The 26516-nt window shown below is 44.3% G+C and overlaps 1 protein-coding gene across 3 annotated transcripts in view; it reads left to right on the plus strand.

Annotated features, from left to right (window-relative positions):
• The window catches only part of COMMD10 (COMM domain containing 10), a 433041-nt gene that overhangs the window by 65423 nt on the left and 341102 nt on the right, over positions 1 to 26516 (plus strand). The window contains exon 6 of one of the 3 annotated variants that reach the window (XM_077290699.1): positions 8543 to 10640. The exons of the other annotated variants lie outside the window; for them this stretch is intronic. Within the exon in view, the coding sequence (XP_077146814.1) occupies positions 8543 to 8818 (276 nt within the window). The 3' untranslated portion in view covers positions 8819 to 10640. Of the gene's footprint in view, positions 1 to 8542; positions 10641 to 26516 lie in introns of those variants that run through there. 3 annotated transcript variants of the gene reach the window in all.

Genomic DNA, 26516 nt, shown 5'->3' on the forward strand with positions numbered 1-26516 from the left:
AGAGATTTTGTCTGAATTCACATTAATGGCCGTTCCTTACGGTCTGATCTCCATGGCCACTTTCCTTGTTGAAGGGGCAAGGCCGCTACGTTGCGGTGCCATATAAAGTGGCACTTCTGTACATGTGGCACTACCACAGCTTACCACTATGCTTCCAAGTTTTTCTTCTGCTGGTGAAGGACAGATATCTCTGCACCTAAAGAATTTTCCTGGATGAACCAAAAGTAGGACACAAATTTTTAAAAACAATTAATTGCCAGATAAATCCCCTACTGCTTATGATGTGCCCCCCACCAGTCTTATATTAACTTTTTTGGACTGGTAACATACCATCTATCCACATGACGGCAGCAGTCAGTCACTGGCCTCAGCTGTGTTATGGCATCTATGCCATCAGACCACTAAGCCTAGTAATATGCTGCAGTAGTCACGTAGGCATAGGGCAATTGATCCCTTCTGGATAATAAATAGATAGATGAGGGGCTCCACAGCAGGGGATTTATTTACCATTTATGCCATGAACTTGTTATATTCCTATATGTGTTGTCACTTGTAACTGCTGATGATACTGTCCATACAGCTGTAGATGAAAAGTGCAGGGTGATATTACAGGCTGGATGTTAGACTACTTCCTATGCATTGAAAGCGTTTGTGTATATACGATGACTGTATACTGGATTCAGAGTTCTTCAAGAAAAAAGTTGGAGCGAACGGCACCGATTTCTGTATATTGCATGAAGATATATACATTATTTGATCCTATAAAGATCAGTACGTTCCGAGGCTCAGTGCTGATGTGGCCGGTGCTCACCATATGAAATCCACAATCGATAAGGTAAGTATAAGAATGAAAGCGGCACTCACCCGTTCCAAGCAGTAGAATTGCTGACCTTTATTTGCATTCAGCAAGTTACAGACATATTTCGGCGGCGGCAGGTGAGGAGAGGGGTGCGAGGGGTGAAAGACTGAACGACGGCCGTTTCGCGCACTTGCACTTCTACGGGTGGACAGCAATTCTACTGCTTGGAACGGGTGAGTGCCGCTTTCATTCTTATACTTACCTGTATACTGGATTCGTCATCTGTGAAACGGCATGTATTTGTGAATTTATAGGCTTGTCTGATGTGATTCATCTAGTTTTGTTTTTCTGTAATGTGTGAGATAAGATACAATTAATAACGGCTTTGTAAGTGTTAATATTCATCACTGACAATAATTAGATGGTGGCTTGAGAATAGATGGGTGTTTATTCTTCCTACAATATGCTTTCTTCCATTTTCTCTGTCTCCAGGACCTCCCTCGTGCTGCGCCAGTTTTCTGGAATGTACTACCCCAGCAGATCCAACAAATAACTAGCTCTTACGTTTTTAAGAGCGCTTTAAAAACACATTTCTTTAGACAAGCCTATCACCTCGCTTCTCTGACTTAACTATGACCTGTCCCCGCTTTCTAAATTTTCCTCAGACTAAATGCTGATGTAACATACTGACCAGATACTGATCTTGTGAACCTGGCCTTATAGTCTATGGGGTAGTCCACTTGTCCTCAGACCGATTGGTCCACACAGGAGTACAGGGACTTGTCCGGTGTTCATCCTGGGGTTGGATTAAACTTGGCAATGTAAAATAATCGTACAGCACTTGGATGCCGTCCGTGTGCCCTCTGTTTTTATGAGAAACCTCCTTGAGTTAATATTTCTCATAAACTGGTGAAACGCTGACCCAACTCTGATAACACTCTGCTCAAAAACACTAGTGAAACGCGTAGCGGTTTCTGAGTATGTGAGAAATCCCTGACGCATGCCTGAGCCTTAACAGATACATCAGCACAGTGAAATATTGGTTTTATCTTTCCAGTTTGATGCGAGCAAGAATGAAGAAAATGACATTTTGGTATCTGGTAGATTCTGATAACTTTGATAACACTCCCAGGTAATTCTGTTGACATTTGAGGGGGCTAACGCCTTGCCTTGGCTGTAGAGAAGCCCTCCGGACGTGGAGTGTCTCCCGCTACTTGTGCCTTCACCCTTGTATTCCCATTCCACGTTTAGGAATCGGTTTCTGCTTTTATTCCGCTAAATGCCAGGGCATTGTTCTTCATATCAGTACAACATTTCGCAGTGTCTGGCTGTGGTACAGGTGTAGTAATTCACAGAAGTCACTTGGGATGCCAGGAACCTCTTCATTATCATACTCTAACAATATGGAATCTCCTGGCAGGAGCTGGCTGAGCAGGCTGCATTGAATCCTCTTTCATACATTGCTTTACATATTTTCCACTTTTCTTTTAAACACATCCTTTAATAATTTCCGAACTACAGCAGGGTAAGTATTTTACTGTGAGAATCATTTGCTAACATGACTCTTGTGACTACTTCAGGCTGCGTACAATTCTCACACTAACCGTCAGCGCACTAAATGCCAGAGGCACGTTCCCATCTACAGAAATGAACCTAAGAAACCTAGAATGTAAAACAATATAAAACAATAGCTGGCGAGAGAGAGAAAAGTTAATTATATGTGTTGGTTTGAAAGTAAAGCTGGAGAACGAAGGAACATGATCTTGTGGCTTTAGTGAAGCGGATTTTGGGGTGCAAGAAAGGGAATGAGCAAGTAAACTCAAACTGCATCATGTCTGAAGAAGTGTGGTAGCACGACTTAGCGGAAAGCAGTAGTGCTTGTTTGCTGTGTACACTGCTGCTTACTTTGGCGCTATAGACCATTATGTGTTTCCATGTCACGGGGTGGTACTACATTAAAGGCCCCCATTCACATTAGCTGCTGGCGCACAGCCATATTCCCATCTCCCCGACTCCCTAATATATTTTCCCCAGTCCCACAAATATCCATGACTTCAGACTTTAGACTAATGTGTAAGGAGCGTTGGCACCTTGGGAGTATTCTTGCTATGAAAACAGCCAAACTCCTATTGTTCCGTTGATTCATTCTCCAGCCAGCCTCCTATCTCTATCCATCCACCCCACAGATGTCCCCACCCTGTGCCCGTCACTGCTTTGGTTGCCAGTTGTTTTTACAATTCAGTTAAAGTTTATCCCTCCCTTGTACAAAGTCCTGCCCGATGCTGGACCACTCTGTAACATCTGTATCTACCACTCTACTTGTGCTCGGTGTTCTGCCAGTTTTTTTTTAATAAGATTACCTTCTCCATAATCTGGACCGCCCACTCTTGACTTCAAGATCTTTTTCCTCCTGCCCCAATTTTCTGACAGTTAATACATGCTTCCCGATCCACATGCAGGATGACAGTGACTGTATGACTTCAGCCTGGTAGGTTTGATTCTGAAACCCTGTTGCGTTTCACTGAAGAACACCGCCCACACCAGGCTCTGTATGTACCATGTCTATTGACAGTGAGACGCCTATCACAGGAGGGGGCGGAGTCAGACTAATATGCACTGCGCTGCTGTAGTCCGGACACTGATAATCAATAGGTGATAAAACCTTCAGGGTAAGTAATCAGCACGAAAACTGACATGTGACACATCGTTGAATTCTTTGTTTTAACCCCTACCTCATGCTGTCTGTGGATTACATAGCAAAAACTTGCTGTCAGATTTTCGTTGAAAGCTGACTGGGTCCTAGCAGCACAGGAGCCGATTGGAAAGGTCAGTCCTCTCTGCCTGCTCCCCTGGAATGACAGGATTTCTCTCTGTGTGCATTGTGCGTGTGTAGGGAAAGACCAGTTACTCCAGGGGAGCGAGTGCAGAGACGCCGCCTGGGACCACCCTGTCCGACTAGTCACCCATGTGGCTCATTCCCCGGTGACTTGTAAAGTCTGTTTCTCTCTGAAGTGCTGCAGTGTTTTAGAGTCAACCATTCATGGCTGAAATCATACATCCAGTGTCTGATCCATGATGCCCGTGGATCGGGAAGGAAGTATCCGCTGTCAGGTTCCCTTTAATTCCTATGATCAGCAGTTTTAGGCATGTCTTAAAATACATCTTTCTATGCAGGCCTATCACAATCCTTACATTGGTTCCTGTCCTGTTATCACCATTACCCCCACACTCCTTGCCCGGTGCTGCCCCCCATCTATTCGTACACACATACTGACCGGTGCCCGGCCATGCAGCCTTTATGTGGACTCCCCTACTTAGTATGAAAGATGGCCAGGCTTTCCTATATGCTGCTTACTGAGAACTAAGCTGAGGAAAGTCATGGAGCCATTAGAATAGTATGTGAGGAGAAAGGGCCTCGCTACTGTTCTATCCCACTACTCCGCAGCACCGCACTCACAAGTCAGAAAAACATCTCATCTCTCTGTTTTTCGCACATAGTCCACACATAATCACACGCTGATTAATTTTAGAAGCCAAACAGATTTTGTTTTCCTTGCTTTTTCCTGCAGCAATGCGATCTGCTCTGTGTAGATTACACTACAATGATATTCTTCTATAATAAACAGCAAAACAAGCCAAAATCAGGGTTGCCTGCGTGTCAGAAAAACAACGTTGTTCCCGTGATTGACAATTTGGCTCGTGATCACAAACAGATGCGTTCTGTGGAGCTGATGTATAAATCTGTCATGAAGTAACCAGCAGTATTTTGGAATGTGTTCAGCCCATTGTACAAGCTGATGGTAATTGCGGGTCTGGTACAGATGTCACCCCGTGTGGCTCGCCGCCCTTCAGTGTGCAGCATGTCCCTCCGGCAATGTGAGCATGGGAGGTGAGGCACTGTGTGGGAGCACCGCGCGCTCTCTCCTCTTGGGGCGATTATTAGTATTTTCGGACAGATGCTATTGTAGATGTAATTTTATTTTTTCTGTTCTATACTTTCCCATTTTGTTGACACTCCATGACACGTAAGCACATTTGAAATGCATTCATGTGAGAGGTAAAATAAAAAGATCTTGAGGTCAAAATGCACTTAAGTCATCAAAGGGTTACTTTGCTTTATACTGGGCAATCATCATCATTATGAATGGTTGGAAATGAAGACAGTCATAGTTTCCCAGTGAAAACATGGCTTTACTATTAAAAAGGTCAGTAGGTTAGTAGGTCAGTAGTTGGAGTTGGTATAAAATGCACTGACTCCGGCTCTTAAAATATATAATACATTGGGTACAGTAGGACAATGCAGAATGTGCTGTAAATTGTTTTCGTAAGAATTTGGGAAAGTTCTGAAATGTTCTATAAATGTCTGTTCCTGATCTAAGAATCTGGGCTATTAGTGGAGATGAATCTGTGCTGCACTTTATGCACATTCTCAGTAGTGACCAGTGCTGGGGAGTCAGGAGTCGGGCACATTGAGGAGTCTGAGGTTTGGCTTACTGCCTCCACAGCTGTGCTCCTTTTCCAGTGCATCATGTGTTCTATGGAGCTACTAATCTAACTTCCCTGATCCTAGCATTACATGTACCAGTTGCTGTCTTCATCTGTTCCTGGCGCCGCTCCAGTCCTGTGCCGACATCAACTTCTGACTGACCGGAAGACAAAGGTAACGGTCACAGGCACTCAATGCAAGTCTATGAGCGCCTCATTCTCACAGCCTGACGTTGAGTTGCGACTTTCAGAGCAATCTGCCAGGTCACAAACCTCTGCAGCCTGATCTGAACGGCGCCGATAAAAGGTGAAGCTGGCGGCGGGTCAGCATGAGACCACGTGCAGGGAACTTGCATTAGTTGCAGTAAAGAAGAAACCTTTGGAGGGGCTTTACATCTGATGTTCAGTGTGTCGTAGCCCCTTGAATCAAATGGATCTTTATTTACTAGAAATGGCTGCTGCACCTGAGAGATTTGTAGGAGCGGCGATTAGAGCATAGTCTACAGAAGAAAGCATCAGGAAAGCTTGGATTTGAGAGCAAACAGTGGTTGTCTGTCCCGGTGGCAGCGGTCTGAATATGTCGCTACCTGGAAATAAATGTTAACCCACAATTTGGAGTAAAACAAAAATACGTCTCTGCCATTTCTCCCACCACCTTATTTTCTCTCATGATGGGAACCTTGCAATGACACGGAGCCCTCTAGAAGGTGGCTTCCGGAGGAGTCGCTAGGTAGGAGACCCTCGGGAATCTGCCTTTAGACCTTGTGTGCAGCTCTCGCCTATGAAGGATGCTTTGCTTTGACAGCTAGTAACCAGGGAATTTCAATGGCAGGGCTAGCAAGCTTCGGGTTTGTTGAATCCACATGTCAAGTGTTGGCTTGCTTTCTGTCGAGCGTATTGAAAAAAGGAGCCTTGCCATTTATTCTCCCATGTCTGATAATCCTCTGCTTTACTTCCCGTGTGTCAGCTAGGACTCTGAAATGTGCGCCGCTCCATCATTAGTGGCTAATATTCTGTTGTTGGTAATTTAGAGATTTAATCTGGGTGGATTATAGGTTTTGTTTCTGGACTCTAAAGACCTGTCACTCACATAAACAAGAGCAGGCAGGTTGTGTGAATCCGCTCCCTTCTGTGCTGCGGCCACTAGGAGGCATTGTTGCTCTTCCGTTGGCCGCTGCACCACTGACACCCGAAATTTATTGTCTTGAAAGCAGCATTCAGAATCAATTGTGAAGCCGGTAGCTGTGGGAAATGCGAAGTGTTTACATTTCTAATCTGTGCCTAACAATGGTCTTCTGTTGCACTTCTAGCAAATGAATTCCTATTCATCAAACCAGGGCAGAGCACAACAGCAAGCGATTTAACCAGTGCAGCTCTAGAGAGATCATCCGAGCATCACCGCTTAATTCTCTACAGGACTTTCCAGCAAGAAAGAATCACAAACTTATTTTGTTTTCCTTGCTCTGAACCCTCATGCTGTCAGTTAAAGGGTTTCCGCGCAGCGCTCCGCCAATGCCGCCTTTCTTTAGATTCCGAGTCCTTTCTCTTCCCTTGCTCCGATTATCGCTCTTGGTTCCCTGTAGGCGCCGCGGCATTCTCTCTTTTGAGACAGACGGTAAACAAGACTCATCTTGACAAAGCTACTTTGCATAGGTGAAGGGGTTAATTTGGCTCTTTCAGGAGCCTTCCTGAGAACAATATCTGTGTTGTGCATAAATCACTTGTACACCACTTTTCCGGGCCCAGTTTGTAAGGATTACAGGACACCTATCAATAATGGAGCGGGCAGCTGAATTTGTCTACCTTCTGAAGAGAAAAGACAAACTCTGTTTGAAATTCACATTTCCGATCTTTTTCTATTCAGCGAGGAGCCACAAAAGAGAAAAATCATTTGTTGTGGACACTTTCATGTCAGTTTATAGCTGTGAAAGTCAGCTTTAATAAAATGTATGTGAGAATGCACGACGGCTACTTTTTTGAATGTCGGCATGATAATCCTTTTTTTTTCCGTCTCTTTTAATTACCGTACATATTTGTTTTGCTAGCGGGGTTGATACTAGAATATCCTGTAACATTGTGCCATGCCTTTCTCTGAAATTCTTTACTATGAATCCTTGAATGGTTAAACCTAGAATATGCTGTCAGCATGTGATGATGAGATCCAAACACTAACACTTCAATATCATAAAAATATCATAGAATATAAAATAAATAAATAAAATCTCATAAAACACTGCGCACCTCAGCGCTTCACAGTTTACCCCTCTAAGGGTAATCTCATCATCATCATAAATGAGCAACTTTGTCATTTACTTGTTTTTACAAATCCCTGCAGTTCTCACAAACAGAGGAAATGTTTCATTTTGTTGTTTTTTGCTAGTTTCCTAGGTTACCTGTCATCGTTAGTAAAAGGAGTGCTGTGCTTTCATTCTTTTTCTAATAGAGCTTGTAAGTGCTGCACTGAAGCTGGCCAAAACAAGATCCAACCAGCTTCAGTGCCAGTGCGCTCTCAAGGAGCTGCTTTGCCTCTGCAGCATCAGAAGAGCGCACTGTTTGTGTGAAATTCTGAGGGTTCAAGCTGTCAATCAGTCAGATGTGCCCTGTCCCCCGGCAAGCACAAAGTCCGGAGGCAGGAGAACTGTGCTTCCCTTCTTTTGCTCCAGTTACTGTTATCACACGTAATTGGATATACCAGATTAGATTCTGCCAACTGATCCTTCCCCTTCTGAACAAATGATGACGCTATACACTGACAAGGACATACTTCTGATCTCCTGTATGTGCTGGGCAGTATTTACCGCACTGGGGGGCACAGGAAGCGGGCACATGTATCTGCTATATCTCTTGGTTGTGTTTTTTCTCCCTGCCCCAGTCCCTTTATGGAACATAAAATCACCTTGGCAACAGAACTAAATCTCACGTATGCTATAGGAAGCTGGTCTGGGTTCAGGTTACAGATGGCTCTTCATTTAGAGAAAACAAATTATGACATTGAGTCAAATGAAATCATGCTAATGTAAATTTTCAAGGGACAGAATATTCGCTGTTAACTGTTTTCTCACTGAGTGTCCAGGGTGTTATACTGCCAAATGAGAGCGGAACAGATTTCTCAGGCCATTTTTTCATTTCCTGTACCTTGAGCCTTTTAACATCTGTTTGCTATGACTGATGATTGATACGTATTGTATAGATGTCTTTTTATTTTCTTATACTTAATAGTAAAATTTAGGTTACTTTTTTTTTTTTTTTTTTTTTTAGAAAACCAGTTTAGGCTATTCGTATGAGAAAGAACTGGCATACTCGCCAATTACATATCCACAATATGGGTACAGGCAGCAACAAATCCTGGTCGAGAAACACGCCAAAACACCAAGTGAAAGAGAAGAAGACCGCAGCATTTTGGGGCGTAGTGTGAGCAAGAATGGACATGGATCCCAATCACATATATGGGTGCAGGCAGCAGTGTATCTGGGTCCAGAAACACGCCAAAACACCAAGGGAAAGAGAAGAAGACCGCAGCATTTTGGGGCGTAGTGTGAGCAAGAATGGGCATGGATCCCAATCACATATATGGGTGCAGGCCGCAGTGTATCTCGGTCCAGAAACACGCCAAAACACCAAGGGAAAGAGAAGAAGACCGCAGCATTTTGGGGCGTAGTGTGAGCAAGAATGGGCATGGATCCCAATCACATATATGGGTGCGGTCAGCAGTGTATCTCGGTCCAGAAACACGCCAAAACACCAAGGGAAAGAGAAGAAGACCGCAGCACTTCGGGTAGTAGTGTGAGCAAGAATGGGCATGGATCCCAATCACATATATGGGTGCAGGCAGCAGTGTATCTCGGTCCAGAAACACGCCAAAACACCAAGGGAAAGAGAAGAAGACCGCAGCATTTTGGGGCGTAGTGTGAGCAAGAATGGGCATGGATCCCAATCACATATATGGGTGCGGTCAGCAGTGTATCTCGGTCCAGAAACACGCCAAAACACCAAGGGAAAGAGAAGAAGACCGCAGCACTTCGGGTAGTAGTGTGAGCAAGAATGGGCATGGATCCCAATCACATATATGGGTGCAGGCAGCAATGTATCTCGGTCCAGAAACACGCCAAAACACCAAGGGAAAGAGAAGAAGACCGCAGCATTCCAGGTAGTAGTGTGAGCAAGAATCAGTATGGATCCCAATTACATATCCAGGATATGGGTGCAGGCAGCAGCGCATCCCAGTCCAGAGGCACGCCAAAAATATAAGTAGGGGAGAAGACCACTGAACTCTAGCTTTAGCCCAGCATGTCCGGTGAATAAGACCCCTGGATGAAGCTGGAGTGCTGCGATCTTCTCGCTTACTTACAGTTTGGCGTATCCCCTTTGGATACTTTGCTGCCTGCAGCCATATTGTGGGTGCTGATTCTTTCTCATACCACCAGAGGAAACCTATTCTGCCTTCTTCTATAATTCAAGTCTCTCCTCATGTAACACTTTGGTTATTGGCAAATGTTCACCTGTGAAGTATATGGGAACTGGATAAAGAAGTATTCACCTTAAGGACCAACTGTGCCCCTATTGTTTCCCTTTTGCCACAAAGTGGATCTTGTAAACCTTGTTGTATAGGAAAAGAACAAAAGTCTGTGAAGTGAAGAGGGAGCTCTCCATTATGACCTCAGGGGCTTATGTAAACTGTTGATCATTTTTCTTCATGATACTTTAACATTAATCAGAAATTATAATCCGCTTCTATGAAACATTGTCTCATATACTGTAACTATTGTATTCATCAAGGTTTACATTTATGAATGACCTTTTCACATGCCTTAGAAAAACACATTACAGACCTAGTGCCATCAAGCCACTCCACCAACAACCATTTACTTGGTCATATGTGAAATCCAATTTATTAGAGTTTATTCAGTCGTCCGTACAGGGCTGTTCACTTGCCTGTGTCCTTTTGTGCACTGCTTGCCTCCTAAAAAATCAGAGAGACATATCTGTTTTTGATTTGAGCCATGGATGTGATGGAAGTGCATAGGCCAGATGAAGCGCAGAGCAGCGTGAAACGAGCCTTGCCTACATGCCCCAGCTGCCTCCGCTGTATCCAGCTGCCACATTTTTTACAGTAGACACTTATGGTGAGTGCCCCTTTTTCCTCCTCATTGTTTACTGGATTGTCTTTTTTCATGCTGAGCACCACCTGTTATCGTTTTTGCAGAGTGGACGATGTTATTTGATGCACGTCTGGTTACATTTGAGGCGACCTCTAGTTGCCCACCCACAGGCTTCATGCACTTTGTATGGGTCAAAATGCCCCATACAAGTTGACGGATCCGTAAGATCACGGACAGCACATGAATGCCATCCATGTGTAATTTCATGTTCTGTCAGTTATTAATATTGAAATGGGTAGGAGAAGCTTCTTTTTTTTTTTTCTTTTGCGTGGAAGAAAATCACTGGTGGAAAAAAACTGACAAAACGCTGATGAACTGATCCAAAACACTAATAAACATCTGGTTTTTTTTTTTGCATTTTTTTTTTCCCTTTTCTGGACGTCTGAATGAGGCCTTATGGAAAAAAGTTTGTGCTAGAACTCTGTGTGGCATTGGTATCTAACCTGAGCTGTTGTTAACCTGCGATTTCTGAGGCTGGTGACTCGGATAAACTTATCCTCAGAAGCAGAGGTGACTCTTGGTCTTCCTTCCCTGGGGCGGTCCTCATGTGAGCCTGTTTCTTTGTAGCGCTTGATGGTTTTTGCAACTGCACTTGGGGACACTTTCAAAGTTTTCCCAATTTTTTCGGACTGACTGACCTTCATTTCTTAAAGTAATGATGGCCACTCGTTTTTCTTTACTTAGCTGCTTTTTTCTTGCCATAATACAAATTCTAACAGCCTATTCAGTAGGACTATCAGCTGTGTATCCACCACACTTCTGCACAACACAACTGATGGTCTCAACCCCATTTATAAGACAAGAAATCCCACTTATTAAACCTGACAGGGCACACCTGTGAAGTGAAAACCATTTCCGGTGACTACCTCTTGAAGCTCATCAAGAGAATGCCAAGAGCGTGCAAAGCAGTCATCAAAGCAAAAGGTGGCTACTTTGAAGAACCTAGAATATAAGATATATTTTCAGTTGTTTCACGCTTTTTTCTTAAGTATATAATTCCACATGTGTTAATTCATAGTTTTGATGCCTTCATTGTGAATGTACAATTTTCATAGTCATAATAAATAACCAGAAACACAACAAAAGCCAGCATAATTAGAGCAAGTCCTTATTTAGCTGTCACAGAGACCAATTAACTACTTATACTGAAGAGGAAAAGTGAAACGGAGGACTACATATCAGGACAAGTCCACAAGGACCCAAAGAAAACACCCTGAAGAAGGTGTGACAACCGAAACGTGCGTCGGGGAGGGCGCTCGGACCCTGTGTACATCTTACCCGCTTCTCTACTAAGAGGTAATTGACACTTTTTACCTATATTAGATACTTGGGAATATGGCTCTCTCAATTATGCATACATTGCAAAGATTTTATATTGGTTATAACAAGGTGGTTTTATTTATCTAACCATATAACATAGCGGATTTTTCTCTGTTATTTATATACACCTTAGCTATATAGGAGGAGCATTAATCCCTTGTCGGTCAATTTATTTGTTTATTAATGCGGGTGTGTCTGTTCCCGGCTCCGTGCGCCCCTAGTATGCTTACATGCCTGTGTGGCGTCTATGCACACGATGCAGCACTGTACCTCACCTGTTCTTGGTAATGTGATGTATATCTGTGTATTTCTTAAAGGGAACCTGTCACCCCGTTTTTTCCGTATGAGATAAAAATTCCGTTAAATAGGGCCTGAGCTGTGCATTACAATAGTGTATTGATCGGTGGGGGCGGCCATCTTCCTGTGGTTGCGCGTGCGCAGATGGAGCGCTCTGCTGCCCGGGGCTTCAGGCCATTTTCCTGAAGCCGAGATGCGAACTCTGCTTCAGGAAAATGGACGCCGCGATCTCCATCTGCGCACGCGCGGCATCCCGCGGCCATTTTCCTGAAGCCCCGGGCAGCAGAGCGCTCCATCTGCGCACGCGTGGCCGCATGAAGATGGCCGCCCCCACCGATCACCAGGGGAATAGCGCAGATCGCGCTCTTTTTCCTCACCTGTGCAGTGGATTCGGCACTTGGGCATGTGCAAACCACTACGCCACCAACGGAAAACTAAGCAAGATCTGGGGGAAGAAACAGCGATGTCACCACGCCCATCCGACCAGACCAGCCTGATTGACAGGCGAAAACGGCTACTTTGGTAACGTATTTCGGCAGCATAGGTGGGGAATCAGGGTCCACAAAATACACTATTGTAATGCACAGCTCAGGCCCTATTTAACGGTATTTTTATCTCATACGGAAAAAACGGGGTGACAGGTTCCCTTTAAATTTTTAATTAATTAATAAAGATACATGTTTTATACATTGTTCTATTTGGACGTGTAGGTCGTTTTCTTTGGGTCCTTGTGACCCACTCCTTTGCAATTTTCAGAGTCATGAAGATTCAGAAAAATCTTTAAACTGCTGCGGGTGGTGTTCGGTGCTGCTGAGATCTCCATCTGTGCATGCGCCGCCCCCGGCAGCCATTTTCCCGGAGTCCACTGCATAGGATACCATGGGACTGCAGGGGCTCTGGTCTTTCACAAAATGTCGGCAGAGCCCCCCGCAGCACCGCACCCCGCATCCGAACACTCACTCATCCCAGCCTGCGGCCTGCAGCAAGGCTCCACTCATACCTCCTCCAGCAGGGACCCAGCTTCACCGCAGCCACTACCCCCGGTAAGCAATTAGATGCATGGTTTATAAGAAGCACCACCATTGTTATTAGTTTTACCTCTGAATTATTGTTTCCAGTATTGACTTATAGGCTGAATATTAATTCAACTCCATAAGTCTAAACATGATCATTACCTATATCTCTACTGCATTTGTCTTATGTGGCGATCACCAAACTTTGGCATCTTCCAGCCTCAGTCATAGTCTGGTTGCCTGTGACTGTCATAACATGTAGTTTTAGTAACCAGTTTGGTGGCCACTGGTCTAATAGGTAGGAGTACACACTTTGTGTATATTTACATGTAATGGTGAAGCAAAATGACTGGCAAACAGTTCCTTTGTTATCGATACCTGAATAAAAGTAAATAAATGTGAATTTTGAAGAGTGGTTGGCCTATTTCCTCTTAATGTGAATATATCCCAAATTATAAGCCCATTCTTTGTACTTTAGCTTAGTCAATATGGTCAATCTTGTGTCTGGTAAGACATAGACAACCATAGACTTATCATGAATCTGCGCTTAAGACAAGTAGTATATAAGAAAACTGAAGCACAGCAAGAAGGAATACTTCTGACTTGTAGTAATGAGTACTTCCTTCATCAATGAATTTTTTTAATGATTTAACACAGTTTTGCAAGGTGTTTTTATATGCATAGCTCTTAATAGACACTTAATATTACATTCATACATATCGAATTTTTCGGACTATAAGATGCTCTGGACCATCTGAGGGTTCATCTTATAGTCCAAGTTTAAGGTATGTTACATGGGGCAGGCAGTGGTGGAGCAGGGTTGCAGCAGACATGGTCCCTTCCTCAGAAAGCCAGCGGTGGCAGAAGCAGGGCAATGCTCTGGGTTGGAGGAGGGGGGTATACCTGCGGTGCGGGCTCAGTGTCGACAATGAGGCAGAGCAGAGTGCGTTGCGTGGAGCAGGGTCCCTTCCTCAAGAAGCCAGTGGCGGTCGAAGTGTGGCGATGTGGGCCCGATGTTAGCGGTGAGCAGAGTGGATTGCATCATTGGTTTTCCGAGGCCATTTACCTGAAGCTGTGGAGTACTGGAGGTGGCGCGTGTGCAGATTGGGATCTCTGCTCAGCCGATATCACAATCTGCAAACGTGCTGCCTCCAGCAGCCATTTTCCTGACGCCCACAGCTTCAGGAATATGTCCACCTCCGGAAGAACGAAAGATCTTGGCTAGGCCTAGATCCCAATCTGCACATGCACCGCCTACAGCGACATACAGGTTCAGGAAAATGGCCGTTGGGAAACCAATAATGTACTCAGTTCTGCGCACCGCCGACATTGGGCCTGCTGCATCGCTACACTTCTGCCTCTGCCGGCTTTCTGAAGAAGGGACCCTGCTCCACCACTGCCGCAACCCCTCGGTAAACCTGCATTCGGACTAAAAGACGCAACCACCATTTTCCTCCCCAATTGTTTTTTGTTTGGGGGGGGGAGGGAAGTGCATCTTAGGGTATGTGCACACGTTGCAGATTTGCCTGCAGATTTTTCTGCACTAAATCCGCATGTCTTGGCAGAAAACGCAGGTGTGGTTTTGACACGGTTTTTATGTAGTTTTGTATGCGTTTTTGAAAGCTAAATAAAGATGTATTATTGAACAAAAAAAAAGATTTGTGATGTCATGTCTTGTCCAACCTCCTCTTTTACATTTGTCCAACCCACACTCCATTACACACATAGATAGACAGACAGATAGATAGATTCATAGATAGATAGATACATAGACAGAAGGCATTAGATAGATAGATATACAGTACAGACCAAAAGTTTGGATACGCCTTCTCATTTAAAGAGTTTTCTGTATTTTCAAGACTATGAAAATTGCAAATTCACACTGAAGGCATCAAAAATATGAATTAACCCATGTGGAATTATATACTTAACAAAAAAGTGTGAAACAACTGAAAATATGTCTTATATTTTAGGTTCCTCAAAATAGCCACCTTTTGCTCCGATGACTGCTTTGCACACTCTAGGCATTCTCTTGATGAGTTTCAAGAGGTAGTCACCGGAAATAGTCTTCCAACAATCTTGAAGGCGTTCCCAGAGATGCTTAGCACTTGTTGGTCCTTTTGCCTTCACTCTGCGGTCCAGCTCACCCCAAACCATCTCGATTGGGTTCAGGTCTGGTGACTGTGGAGGCCAGGTCATCTGGCGTAGCACCCCATCACTCTCCTTCTTGGTCAAATAGCCCTTACAAAGCCTGGAGGTGTGTTTGGGGTCATTGTCCTGTGGAAAAATAAATGATGGTCCATCTAAACACAAACCGGTCGGAATAGCATGCCGCTGCAAGATGCTGCGGTAGCCACGCTGGTTCAGTATACCTTCAATTTTGAATAAATCCCCAACAGTGTCACCAGCAAAGCACCCCCACACCATCACACCTCCTCCACCATGCTTCACGGTGGGAACCAGGCATGTAGAGTCCATCCGTTCACACGGTGGTTGGAACCAAAGATCTCAAATTTGGACTCATCAGATAGAAAGAACAGATTTCCACTGGTCTAATCTCCATTCCTTGTGTTCTTTAGCCCAAACAAGTCTCTTCTGCTTGTTGCCTGTCCTTAGCAGTGGTTTCCTAGCAGCTGTTTTACCATGAAGGCCTGCTGCACAAAGTCTCCTCTTAACAGTTGTTGTAGAGATGTGTCTGGTGCTAGAACTCTGTGTGGTCGGTTTTTCATGTTTTTTTTCCATTGTAATCATGCACATTTTCCATTCTTTCTCTCTAAAAAACGGATTAGTTGCATCAGTTTTTCACTATTTGCAACGGATCCGTTTTTCCACAAATTCACCGGGTCCTGCCTGACGGAAACAAACTGATGTGTGAAAGTAGCCTAACTATCCATATATTTATCTACATCTATCCATCAGGCAGGATCCGGCGAATTTTTGAAAAATCTGATCCGTTGCAAATAGTGAACAACTGATGCAACTGACCCGTTTTTTTTTTTAGAGAGCGATAATGAAAGCTGTGCATGATTTCAATGGAAAAAATGCATGAAAAACCGGATTCTTCATTTCACATCTCAGTTTCATACATTTTTCGCCGGATCCGTCGCTGTTCATTTTTTCGTCGGACAGAAAAACCGTTCTTCTGTACGTTTTCTCCGTCCACCGGAAACAGCTTTTCTGACGGATCAGTCAAAAAACAGAGGAAACGTGTGGCCATCAGGCGCAATCCGGTGCTAATACAACTCTATGAGAAAAAAACGGATCCGATTTTTTTCAAAACTCACTGGATTGTGCCTGACGGCAAAAACCTGATGTGTGAAAGCAGCCAGATATATGGATAGATACATCTATTTATCTATAGATATATCTATCTATAAATATATCTATAGATCGATATATCCATAGATATATAATAGAAAGGCCGATGTTTCTTAGGCTACTTTCACACTTGAGTCGTTTTGGGAAAAAAACTGCATCCTGCAAATGTGCCCGCTGGTTGCGTTTTTTTCCCATAGACTTGTATTGCCGACGGATCGCGACGTATGTCCATACATCGCGTCCGTTGTGCACTGGATGCGTCGTGTTTTGGCGGACCGTTGTCATGAAAAAATGTTCAAGGGAAAGTTTTTTCCATACATCGGGACCGCCATTTCCTACCGCGCATGCGTGGCTGGAACTCCACCCCCTCCTCCCCAGGACTTTACAATGGGCAGCGGATGCGTTGAAAAACTGCATCCGCTGCCCACGTTGTGCCGAATTTGCACAACGTCCGTCGGTACGTCACGCCGACGCGTAACGACAGCCGCCTACCGACGCAAGTGTAAAAGAAGACTTAATGAGCGTTTAATAAAAAAAAAAGGAAAAAAATGGCGTGGGCTCCCACGCAATTTTCTGCGCCAGAGGGGGAAAGCCGACGGCTGGGGGTCAATATTTGTAGCCCGAGAAGGGGTTAATACCCATGGCCCCTCCCAGGCTATGAATATTAGCCCGCAGCTGTCTGCGTAGCCTTTACTAGCTATTAAAATAGGGGGACCCCCCAAAAAAATGACGTGGGGTCCCCCTATATTTTATAGCCAGAAAGGCTATGCAGACAGCTGCGGGCTGATGTTCATAGCCTAGAGAGGGGCCATGGATATTGCCCCCCCCCCGGCTACAAATACCTGTCCTTAGCCACCTCAGAAATGGCGCATCTGTGAGATGCACCAGTTCCGGCACTTAGCCCCTCTCTTCCCACTCCCAAGTAGCGGTGGGATATGGGGTGATAAGGGGTTAATGTCACCTTGCTATTGTAAGGTGACATTAAGCCGGGTTAATAATGGAGAGGCGTCAATAAGACGCCTGTCCATTATTAATCCTATAGTAGTGAAAGAGTTAAAAAAAAAATAAAAATTAAGACACGGCCAAAAATAAGTATTTTATTATTCTTAATTTAACCATACTTGCCATACTCGATCACCTGCAAAAAACGTAAAATAATAAACCGTGTACTCCCTGTCCGACGCAGTCCAATTAATAACGAGTGTCCCACGACGATCTCCCCTATAGAACAGTGACATCGGGTGATGTCACTGCTCTATAGGACCTCCAGTGGCACACTGACAGGAGACAATGGCTCCTGCAGTGCATCACTGAGAGGTTACTGTAGTTCACTGGTCTCACTTTATGGCATTTGCTGCGTGGGAACTTTCTCACACAGCAGTGCCAAAAATGAGACTAGGGACTATTTTTACAGTGGCGGAGGAATACAGTGCCACAGACCCCCGGCAGGCCCGCACAGACCCCCGGCAGGCCTGCACAGACCCCGCCCGCACACACAGACACGCACAGTCTCTGCCCACGCACCGCCCACACTCTTCCCTCCTCCTGATCTGCAGCGTTTCACCACAGCTAAACTGCAGATCTTTTTTATATCTGCGGTTTTGCTGCGGAATTGCCCGACTCAATGCAAGTCAATGGGTGCAGAAACGCTGCAGATCCGCACAAAGAATTGACATGCTGCGGAAAAAACTACGCTGCGTTTCCGCGCGTTTTTTTCCACAGCATGTGCACAGCGGATTTGGTTTTCCATAGGTTTACATGGTACTGTAGACCGCATGGAAAACTGCTGCAGATCCACAGCGTCAAAAACGCCGCGGATCTGCGGTAAAAACCGCAACGTGTGCACATGGCCTTATGGTTCGAAAAATAAGCTACGGTATATATTCTCCATACATAGTTTTTATTATAAAGTTCCTTATATACTTTTAAAAATACGTATATTGGCTACTGCTGAGTATAGATACAGAAAAAGCTGTTGCTGAGGGGAGCGCTCTGCTCACCATCTCTCCATACAAGGACCACTGATTTGTAGTCTTGGCTACTGCATACAGCCTTCCAGTGTTCACATACAGAGGTGCTCAGTTCATTGGGCACCTGAAGAAGGGTATTTATTTTACATTGAATTACCAGGCCCCCGGATTTTTACACAAAACCGAAACCGATAAATACCAAGGAACCCCTTTAACACTTTTTGTTTAGTCAAATTTAACACTGTAGTAAAATATAAATATTTCATCCTTCACAGATTTTTGACTGCAAGGTCTACGGCGTTTATCACTGTTGAAATCCTCATACTGGCTATGTGTCAAGTCCCAATTATGAAAATCAGCGTGACTTGGGGTTACGAAGCATAAAATTAAATTTTAAAGTGAAAGTCTGGATATTTCATTGTGCCTAGAAGTCCCAGAATGAAGTATTGATTTTTCATTTTTCACTAATTTAGTCAGTTTCCAAGGCTATAGTAAATGCTTGGTCAGTTAGGGGCAATTTCAGATTTCTCTTCTACTCTGAAAATATTGAATTTTCTTTGATTTATTTTATTATTACAATAAAAGAAAAATGTATTTGTAATAATGTTTGATGATTTTTCTTAGCATTGGTGATGTTCCTGACAGCATTTTGGAGCTTCACAGCCACAATGCCATGCACATGGCAGCCCTGTGATCACCGAGTCCCGATGTCCCCACACTGTGCATTGTGGACTCTATATTTGGTTGTTGGCTCTATTTGCCGCTTTATGGCCAGTTGTATTACAGTGAACATCTCAAACATTTGCCGTCCAATGGCACATGTCACATTTTGGTGGGCAGATTCATTGGAATCTGATAGGAATCAGGTGGTCGGAGGATGGGGGGGCTTATAGATGGAGTGTTTGTATGACGCCTTAATTCAGTTGTCAGTATGAGTCCTAAGCGCTTATTTTTTTTCATCTTCGATCAAACTCAGCTTCTAGTGTAAATTTTCTTGTAGAAATTATACTTCACACATGCACATACCTAGTAAGTAGTTATGAGTTAATGTGGAGGCTCACCAGTAAAATTGTTGCTTTGTAGTGCTGGGGTCCAGGGTTTAACTCCTTAATGGCAAGGCCAAATTTTTGAAATCTGATCAGTGGCAATTTATGTGGTAATAATTCTGGAACGCTTCAGCAGACCCAAGTGATTTTAAGTCCGTTTTTTTTCATGACAGATTATATTTATGGTAATGGTAAATTTGGGTCAATATGTTTTGTGTTTATAAAAATGTCAGAAATAATTACAAATTTACAATTTTCAAACTTTAAATGATTTCCCTGTAAGGCCTTGTTCACACGTTCAGTATTTGGTCAGTTTTTTACATCCGTATTTGTAAGCCAAAACCAGAAGTGGAAAAATCAGATGGAAAGTATAATAGAAACACGTCACCACTTCTGTATTTATCACCCACTCCTGGTTTTGGCTACAAATACTGATGTAAAATACTGAACATGTGAACGTGGCCTAATCCAGATAGTCACACCACACAAAAACATTAATACCGTATATACTCGAGTATAAGCCGAGATGGGCCCCATAAGATGCTCCATACAAAATACACCCCATATAATGCTCCATAAAATTTATCATGGGCCCCATAAGATGCTCCATATTAAAATATGCCCCATATAATGCTGCACAAAAGGTTAATAATGGCCCCGTAAGATGCTCCATAGACACATTTTCCCTATGCAGTGCTGTATTTGCCCCATATAATGCTGCACAAATGTGATTATGGCCCCATAAGATGCTCCATAGAGATATTTGCCCCATATAATGCTGCACAAATGGTGCTTATGGCCCCATAAAATGATCCATAGAGATATTTGCCCCATATACTGTTGCCGCGATTAAAAAAAAAAAAAAAAAGACATACTCGCCTCTCGTCGCTCAGGCCCCCGGCACTTGCAATATTCACCTGTCCTCGTTCCAGCGCCGGGCACCGCTGTGTCTTCCCCGTCCTCTGCACTGACGTTCAGGTAAAGGGCGTGCACTAAACACGTCATCGCGCCCTCTGACCTGAGCGTCACAGCAGATGACGCGGAAGACTGAGTCCGGCGGTGGAACGAGGACAGGCGAATATCGCACAATGCTGCTCACCCTCCCCATTATACTCACCTGCTCCTGGCACGGTCCCTGGCAGCTTCCCAGATGGTCTTCTCCGGGCGCTGACAGCTTCTTCCAGCGTTGAGCCGTCACTGGTACCGCTCATTACAGTAATGAATATGCGGCTCCACCCCTGTGGGAGTGGAGTTGCGTCCATATTCATTACTGTAATGAGCGGTACCGGTGACCGCTCAATGCTGGAAGAGCTGCCGCGCCCGGAGACCATCGGAGATGCAGGGACCTCGCCAGGAGCAAGTGAGTATGTCACAGCCGCCGCTCCCCCGCCACCCCCTTGGACAATGACTCAAGTATAAGCCGAGAGGGGCACTTTCAGCCTAAAAAAAATGGGCTGAAAATCTCGGCTTATACTCGAGTATATATGGTAAGTAACATTTCCCGCATGTCGGCTTTACATCAGCACCATTTGTAGAATGTTGTTTTATTTGTTAGCTTGTTAGAAGGTTTAAAAATGTTGCAGTTATTTATATTTTTTCAAGGAAATTTACAAAATTTATTTTTTAGGGATCTGTTCAGTTTTGAAATGACTTTGGGGGTTTTACATATTTGAAACCCCCCAAAGTGATAACATTTTAAAAACCGCACCCCTCAACGTATTCAAAACTGCTGTCAGTTGGTTTATTAACCCTTCAGATGCATTTGAAGAATTAATCTAAACTGGCATGACGGGAAAGAAAAAATGTTATTTTTACCACCTGAATGTTGCTAACCCCTGAACAGGTCACAATATCTGGAAGACTCTTATTGCCATGACAAACATCAGGACCACACAATCATGATCTCAGGATGCTGATCAAATGGAATTAAAGAGGAAGTCCCCACACTCTGTTGACCATTTAGATACTGTAGTCACTGTTGGAAATATCTAAGGGGTTAAATGGCCATTGTTGGTGCCAACACTGTGACTGATTCAAGTATTAGCTATATAATGTACAGCTACAGGATTGTCACCTGTATGGGGATACTATTCTCATATATATATATATATATATATATATATATATATATATATATATATATATATATATATATATATATATATATAATGTGGTGATACGCTACCTGAGTGTGTTGGGGGACACTCGCTTGGCATAGGATTCAAGCACTCAGGCACGGTACCTCACACAATTCTGGTCATATCCGGTTTATTAAACGTCATACATCACATGACATACAGTCTATTCATGCAGCAGATAAACTTCTCTGCCACATATTACAATCCCCTTGTCCAGGGTTAACTTCCAGGAGTTCCACTCCTCATACTGACTTCACGTCAGTCCCAGGTCCTCAACACGGACTGTCCAGGTCGACGGTCTCACAGTGCTTCCAGGACGACTCCACCTGCCAGGAGCCTCCAACACTGACCATACAGGACCTACAGCCTTACCAGGTGCTTACAGGACTCCAGCCCATCCCAGGACAATCCAACACCCTCGAGCATTCAGTCCATAGCCTCAGCAGTGCTTCCAGGACTCCAGTCCACTTCAGGACAATCCAACACCCGGCTATTGCAGGACTCACGGTCTCAGTGCCTCCAGGACTCCAGCCCATACCAGGACAATCCATCACTGACCGTACATCAGGTCCACGGTCTCAGGTGCTTGCAGGACTTCTCCAATACCAGGAGTCTCCAACACCGACCGTCCAGGACCTTGCACAGGAACCAAACGGATCCATACACAGGAACCTCCCAGGCACATGTGACCCACACCCTGGTCACATTACATACCTGTAACCACTCCCCTGGGTGGGAGTGTGGGTGTGTGTGGCTAGTCTGACCCTCCCATCTCTCATAACTAGCCCTGCCAATCTCCCATTAGCATTACACAACTACTTGTGGGACTACAGGTCCCAGCACACCAACCAAACCTCAGATTGACAGCACAGAGTGTCTTCCTGTGCAACACACACACCGGCCATTAACACTCCTGCCGGACTTAGTCTCATCACATTTATGCCTCCAAGCGCATCTTGAGGCCTTGGGTTTCAACCCTTGAGTCACCATCCGTCTGTCTCACCATACCCTTTTTGGTCAACCCACTTTTACTACAAGGTCTTCCAGCTATGTCACTCATCCCTGAGTCAACTGAGGAGACACTACTTCTTTCATTAGGCTGGGTACTTCCACCCTTTTTCTTGTCCACATTTCGGGTCAAACGTGGCAGCCATCTTCCATCAACAGGGCGCAGCAGTCCTGTAAGGCGCCGTCCTTCAACCCTTAACTGCTCCATTTCCTTCAGATATACCATATGATATTCCAGCAGAGTCCGTATTTTGCCAAGACTCTCCTCTGTTCCCACAATGAGGAAAGGAACCATACCCTTTTCTCGAGGTAACTGGTCTTCATGGACACCAGGTATTCTCAACCTTACCACTCCAGAGTTATCCACCATTTCTTGCATGGCTTGACCATTCCTTCCAATTACTCTTTTTACCTGTATTACGCTCTCCTGAAGACTCCGAGCTTTCCTCATATGCTCCAGCCATCTAGCAGCATCTTCATTCCGCAATTGGATCATCCACTTTGTGCGCACATATCTCCAGTGCATGTCACTCAGGGTAGCAACCCTCTTCGCTGTGAGATCAGTTGTGGACAGTATCACTAACTGACTTGTTTCCGGGGTCCAGCTCACCTTACACGCCCCCACAGCCTTCTTGAACCCTTCATGCATAGACTCCCTAGCACACGCCTCTCTCAGTTCTTCAGGTACGTCTATCATGAACTTGAACAAGGAACTCTCCTTCTCTTCTGCTGTCATTAGACACCCATCTTGTTCAGGTTTCAGAGCCAACTTCCTTTGAATATCACCAGTTTCCAGATGTTTGGCCAGGAAAAACACCTGCTGCTCCACCTTCTCCCAGGCTGCTTTATGCATTGACTGGCTTTCTTCCAGGAGACCTCTGAGCTCTGCCACCTCTTTCTCTAAGGCACTCACACGGCACTCAGCAGCCCGTCTCCATAGCTCCTCTTATTTTACTGGGTTTCTACTTCAGGCCCCACTCCTTTGGTGGCCTTCTGCACTTCTTCACAAGGTGCAACTGGTATCATTTCTTTGCACCCTTTACGTCTCCAGCGACGGAAAGATTTTTCCTTTTGGTGGGGCTCTTCTTTACTGTACTCCCTTGCTTCCTCCGAGTCACAGTCACCCGCATAGTCTGTGTCACACTCCACAGTATGGTGAACTTCCAAGTCACTCTCTAACTGGGTGTCAGCTCCACAGGTTCTATTTACCACATTACAAACCGTCACATTGGGGTACACATCAGGTGACATCATGTCCGTAAGTTGGGCCCGTCCACCATTTTCCTTGGTCACGCCCACCTTAGGACTGTCAACTATCGGGGGTGCATTCTCTGCAACAGTTTTCATACACATTAACCCAACAGACACTTTCCCTTTTATCAGGTGCTTGCAGGACTTCTCCAATACGAGGAGTCTCCAACACCGACCGTCCAGGACCTTGCACAGGAACCAAACGGATCCATACACAGGAACCTCCCAGGCACATGTGACCCACACCCTGGTCACATTACATACCTGTAACCACTCCCCTGGGTGGGAGTGTGGGTGTGTGTGGCTAGTCTGACCCTCCCATCTCTCATTAGCATTACACAACTACTTGTGGGACTACAGGTCCCAGCACACCCACCAAACTTCAGATTGACAGCACAGAGTGTCTTCCTCTGCAACACACACACCGGCCATTAACACTCCTGCCGGACTTAGTCTCATCACATTTATGCCTCCAAGCGCATCTTGAAGCACACACACAGCGCCCCCTGGCTGTAACGTGGGTCACCGCACCACAATATACATACATATATATATATATATATATATATATATATATATATATATATATATATATATATATATATATATATATATATATATATATATATATATATATATTTATATATATATATATATATCGGTTCTGCAGCTCCGCCCAGTTGCCTGATATAAAGTGGCTAGTGGCAATGGTGTACTGTAACTTTTAGTCACGCCCCACCGGAAGACGCATAATTGCGAAATGCCGCTCGTCGGGGGCTGGGTAGGACACAGCTCTGTCCCTTGGCCGCACCGCATCACAGCAAGCACGCATCCACTTCAGGTAATGGCATTGGCACTTCAATACCTGAGTATGGAATGTCTTATATTGTGTGTGCTGTATAGAGACTTAGAGAAAGGGCATGGTAATAGTCTATACATGGTTGTCAGGTTTTTACTTGTCCATGCATCCTTCCTTATTTATGGAATATTACCTCTTCATGTTTATAAGTTATTTTGAAAATATCTAATAGGATGCAGAGTGCTCAGCCTTCACAACTATAAGCCCTCTTAATTTTGGATATTTTTAATCGTTTACACTGCCATTTCCCTTTTCAACATCATTGTCTGGGTGCAGGCCTTTATTGGATTGCTTGCCTCTCCTCCCCTTGTTTGGATGTATTCTCCCTTCCCCGTCTTTTTATATCTGTTTTTATCTTTTTTGTATATAATGCAATTAATAAAGATATTATATTATTTTATTCTAATCCTTTTCCTTCGTCACGTCTTACTGTTATGGCCTAATTTCATATCAGTATGGAGAATAATCTGTATATTGCAGTGCTTTCAGCCTATTCTATTTAAGGACTATGGGAATCATCACTTTATTTAGTCCGCATATACTCCAACATCGCCGTTTCACGTGAACATGTTTGAAAGGATATTTACAGACATTATAACTAGTGATGAGCAAATATACTCGTTACTCGAGATTTCTCGAGCATGCTCGGGGGTCCTCCGAGTATTTTTTAGTGCTCGGAGATTTAGTTTTTCTTGCCGCAGCTGAATGATTTACATCTGATAGCCAGCATAAGTACATGTGGGGATTCCCTAGCAACCAGGCAACCCCCACATGTACTTATGCTGGCTATCAGATGTAAATCATTCAGCTGCGGCAAGAAAAACTAAATCTCCGAACACTAAAAAATACTCGGAGGAAACCCGAGCATGCTCGAGAAATCTCGAGTAACGAGTATATTCGCTCATCACTAATTATAACATAAATTAATAATAAAACAGCAACCCTAAATCTGAGCACTTTAGAATGTGATCTCCTCCTTCTATCCTTGGTCACATTATCAGTAGATACCAGTGGCTTACCTCCAGTTACCTCCAGTGCAGCTATACATGCCCCTGCCGTAACGCCACCGCCTCCACATTTGACGTGTGCTTCAATTTATGAAAACTTCTACTTTTTCATACTGTTCTCTTCCCATCATTCTGGTACATGTTAGTCCCATCCATTGAATTCTATCCATCTACATAATCTTATTCCAGGAACTGAGTAGTTTTTTTTTAAACATAATATGGAGATAAGTATTTGGGGCATTTCTTAATCATTGAATGAAGTTTCTCATTCCGCCCCATTACCACAGGTGTATAAGATCCGGCCCCTCGCCATGCCGTCACCTTTAGTAACGTTGTGACACAATGGTCTTTCCAACCTGCTCACTGAGCCCAGTGTGGTCCTGTAGTAGGACGTCACCTTCCGTCCATGCGATTCTTCCCTCCTAACTTCTCAGTAATCGCCTGTGAGTGGTCATTATATGTTTGGGAGTAGAGACCAGGTAAAGTTCCAGAGCGGGGTCGCCGAGTGCTGAGGCACATACATAAATCATTTTTTGAGAGATTTACAGTTGTATACATATAAAGAATATCATTGCATGAGATAAAATATGTCATGTTGTTAATGATGTAAAATACCGTATTTTCCGGCGTATAAGACGACTGGGCGTATAAGACGACCCCCCAACTTTACCAGTTAAAATATAAAATCTTCTTAAAAGTCGGGGGTCTTCTTATACACCCTATGTCGTCTTATAGGGCCGGTGAATATGTGCCTTTTTGGGGGGGGGGAGTGATCCTGATGACGAGGGGGCGTCTCACAGGAAAGTGAGTATCCCCCATTACCTTATCGTAGCGGTGCAGCGTGGG

The sequence above is a fragment of the Ranitomeya variabilis genome, chromosome 1 (genome assembly GCF_051348905.1).
Source record: "Ranitomeya variabilis isolate aRanVar5 chromosome 1, aRanVar5.hap1, whole genome shotgun sequence".
NCBI lineage: Eukaryota > Metazoa > Chordata > Amphibia > Anura > Dendrobatidae > Ranitomeya > Ranitomeya variabilis.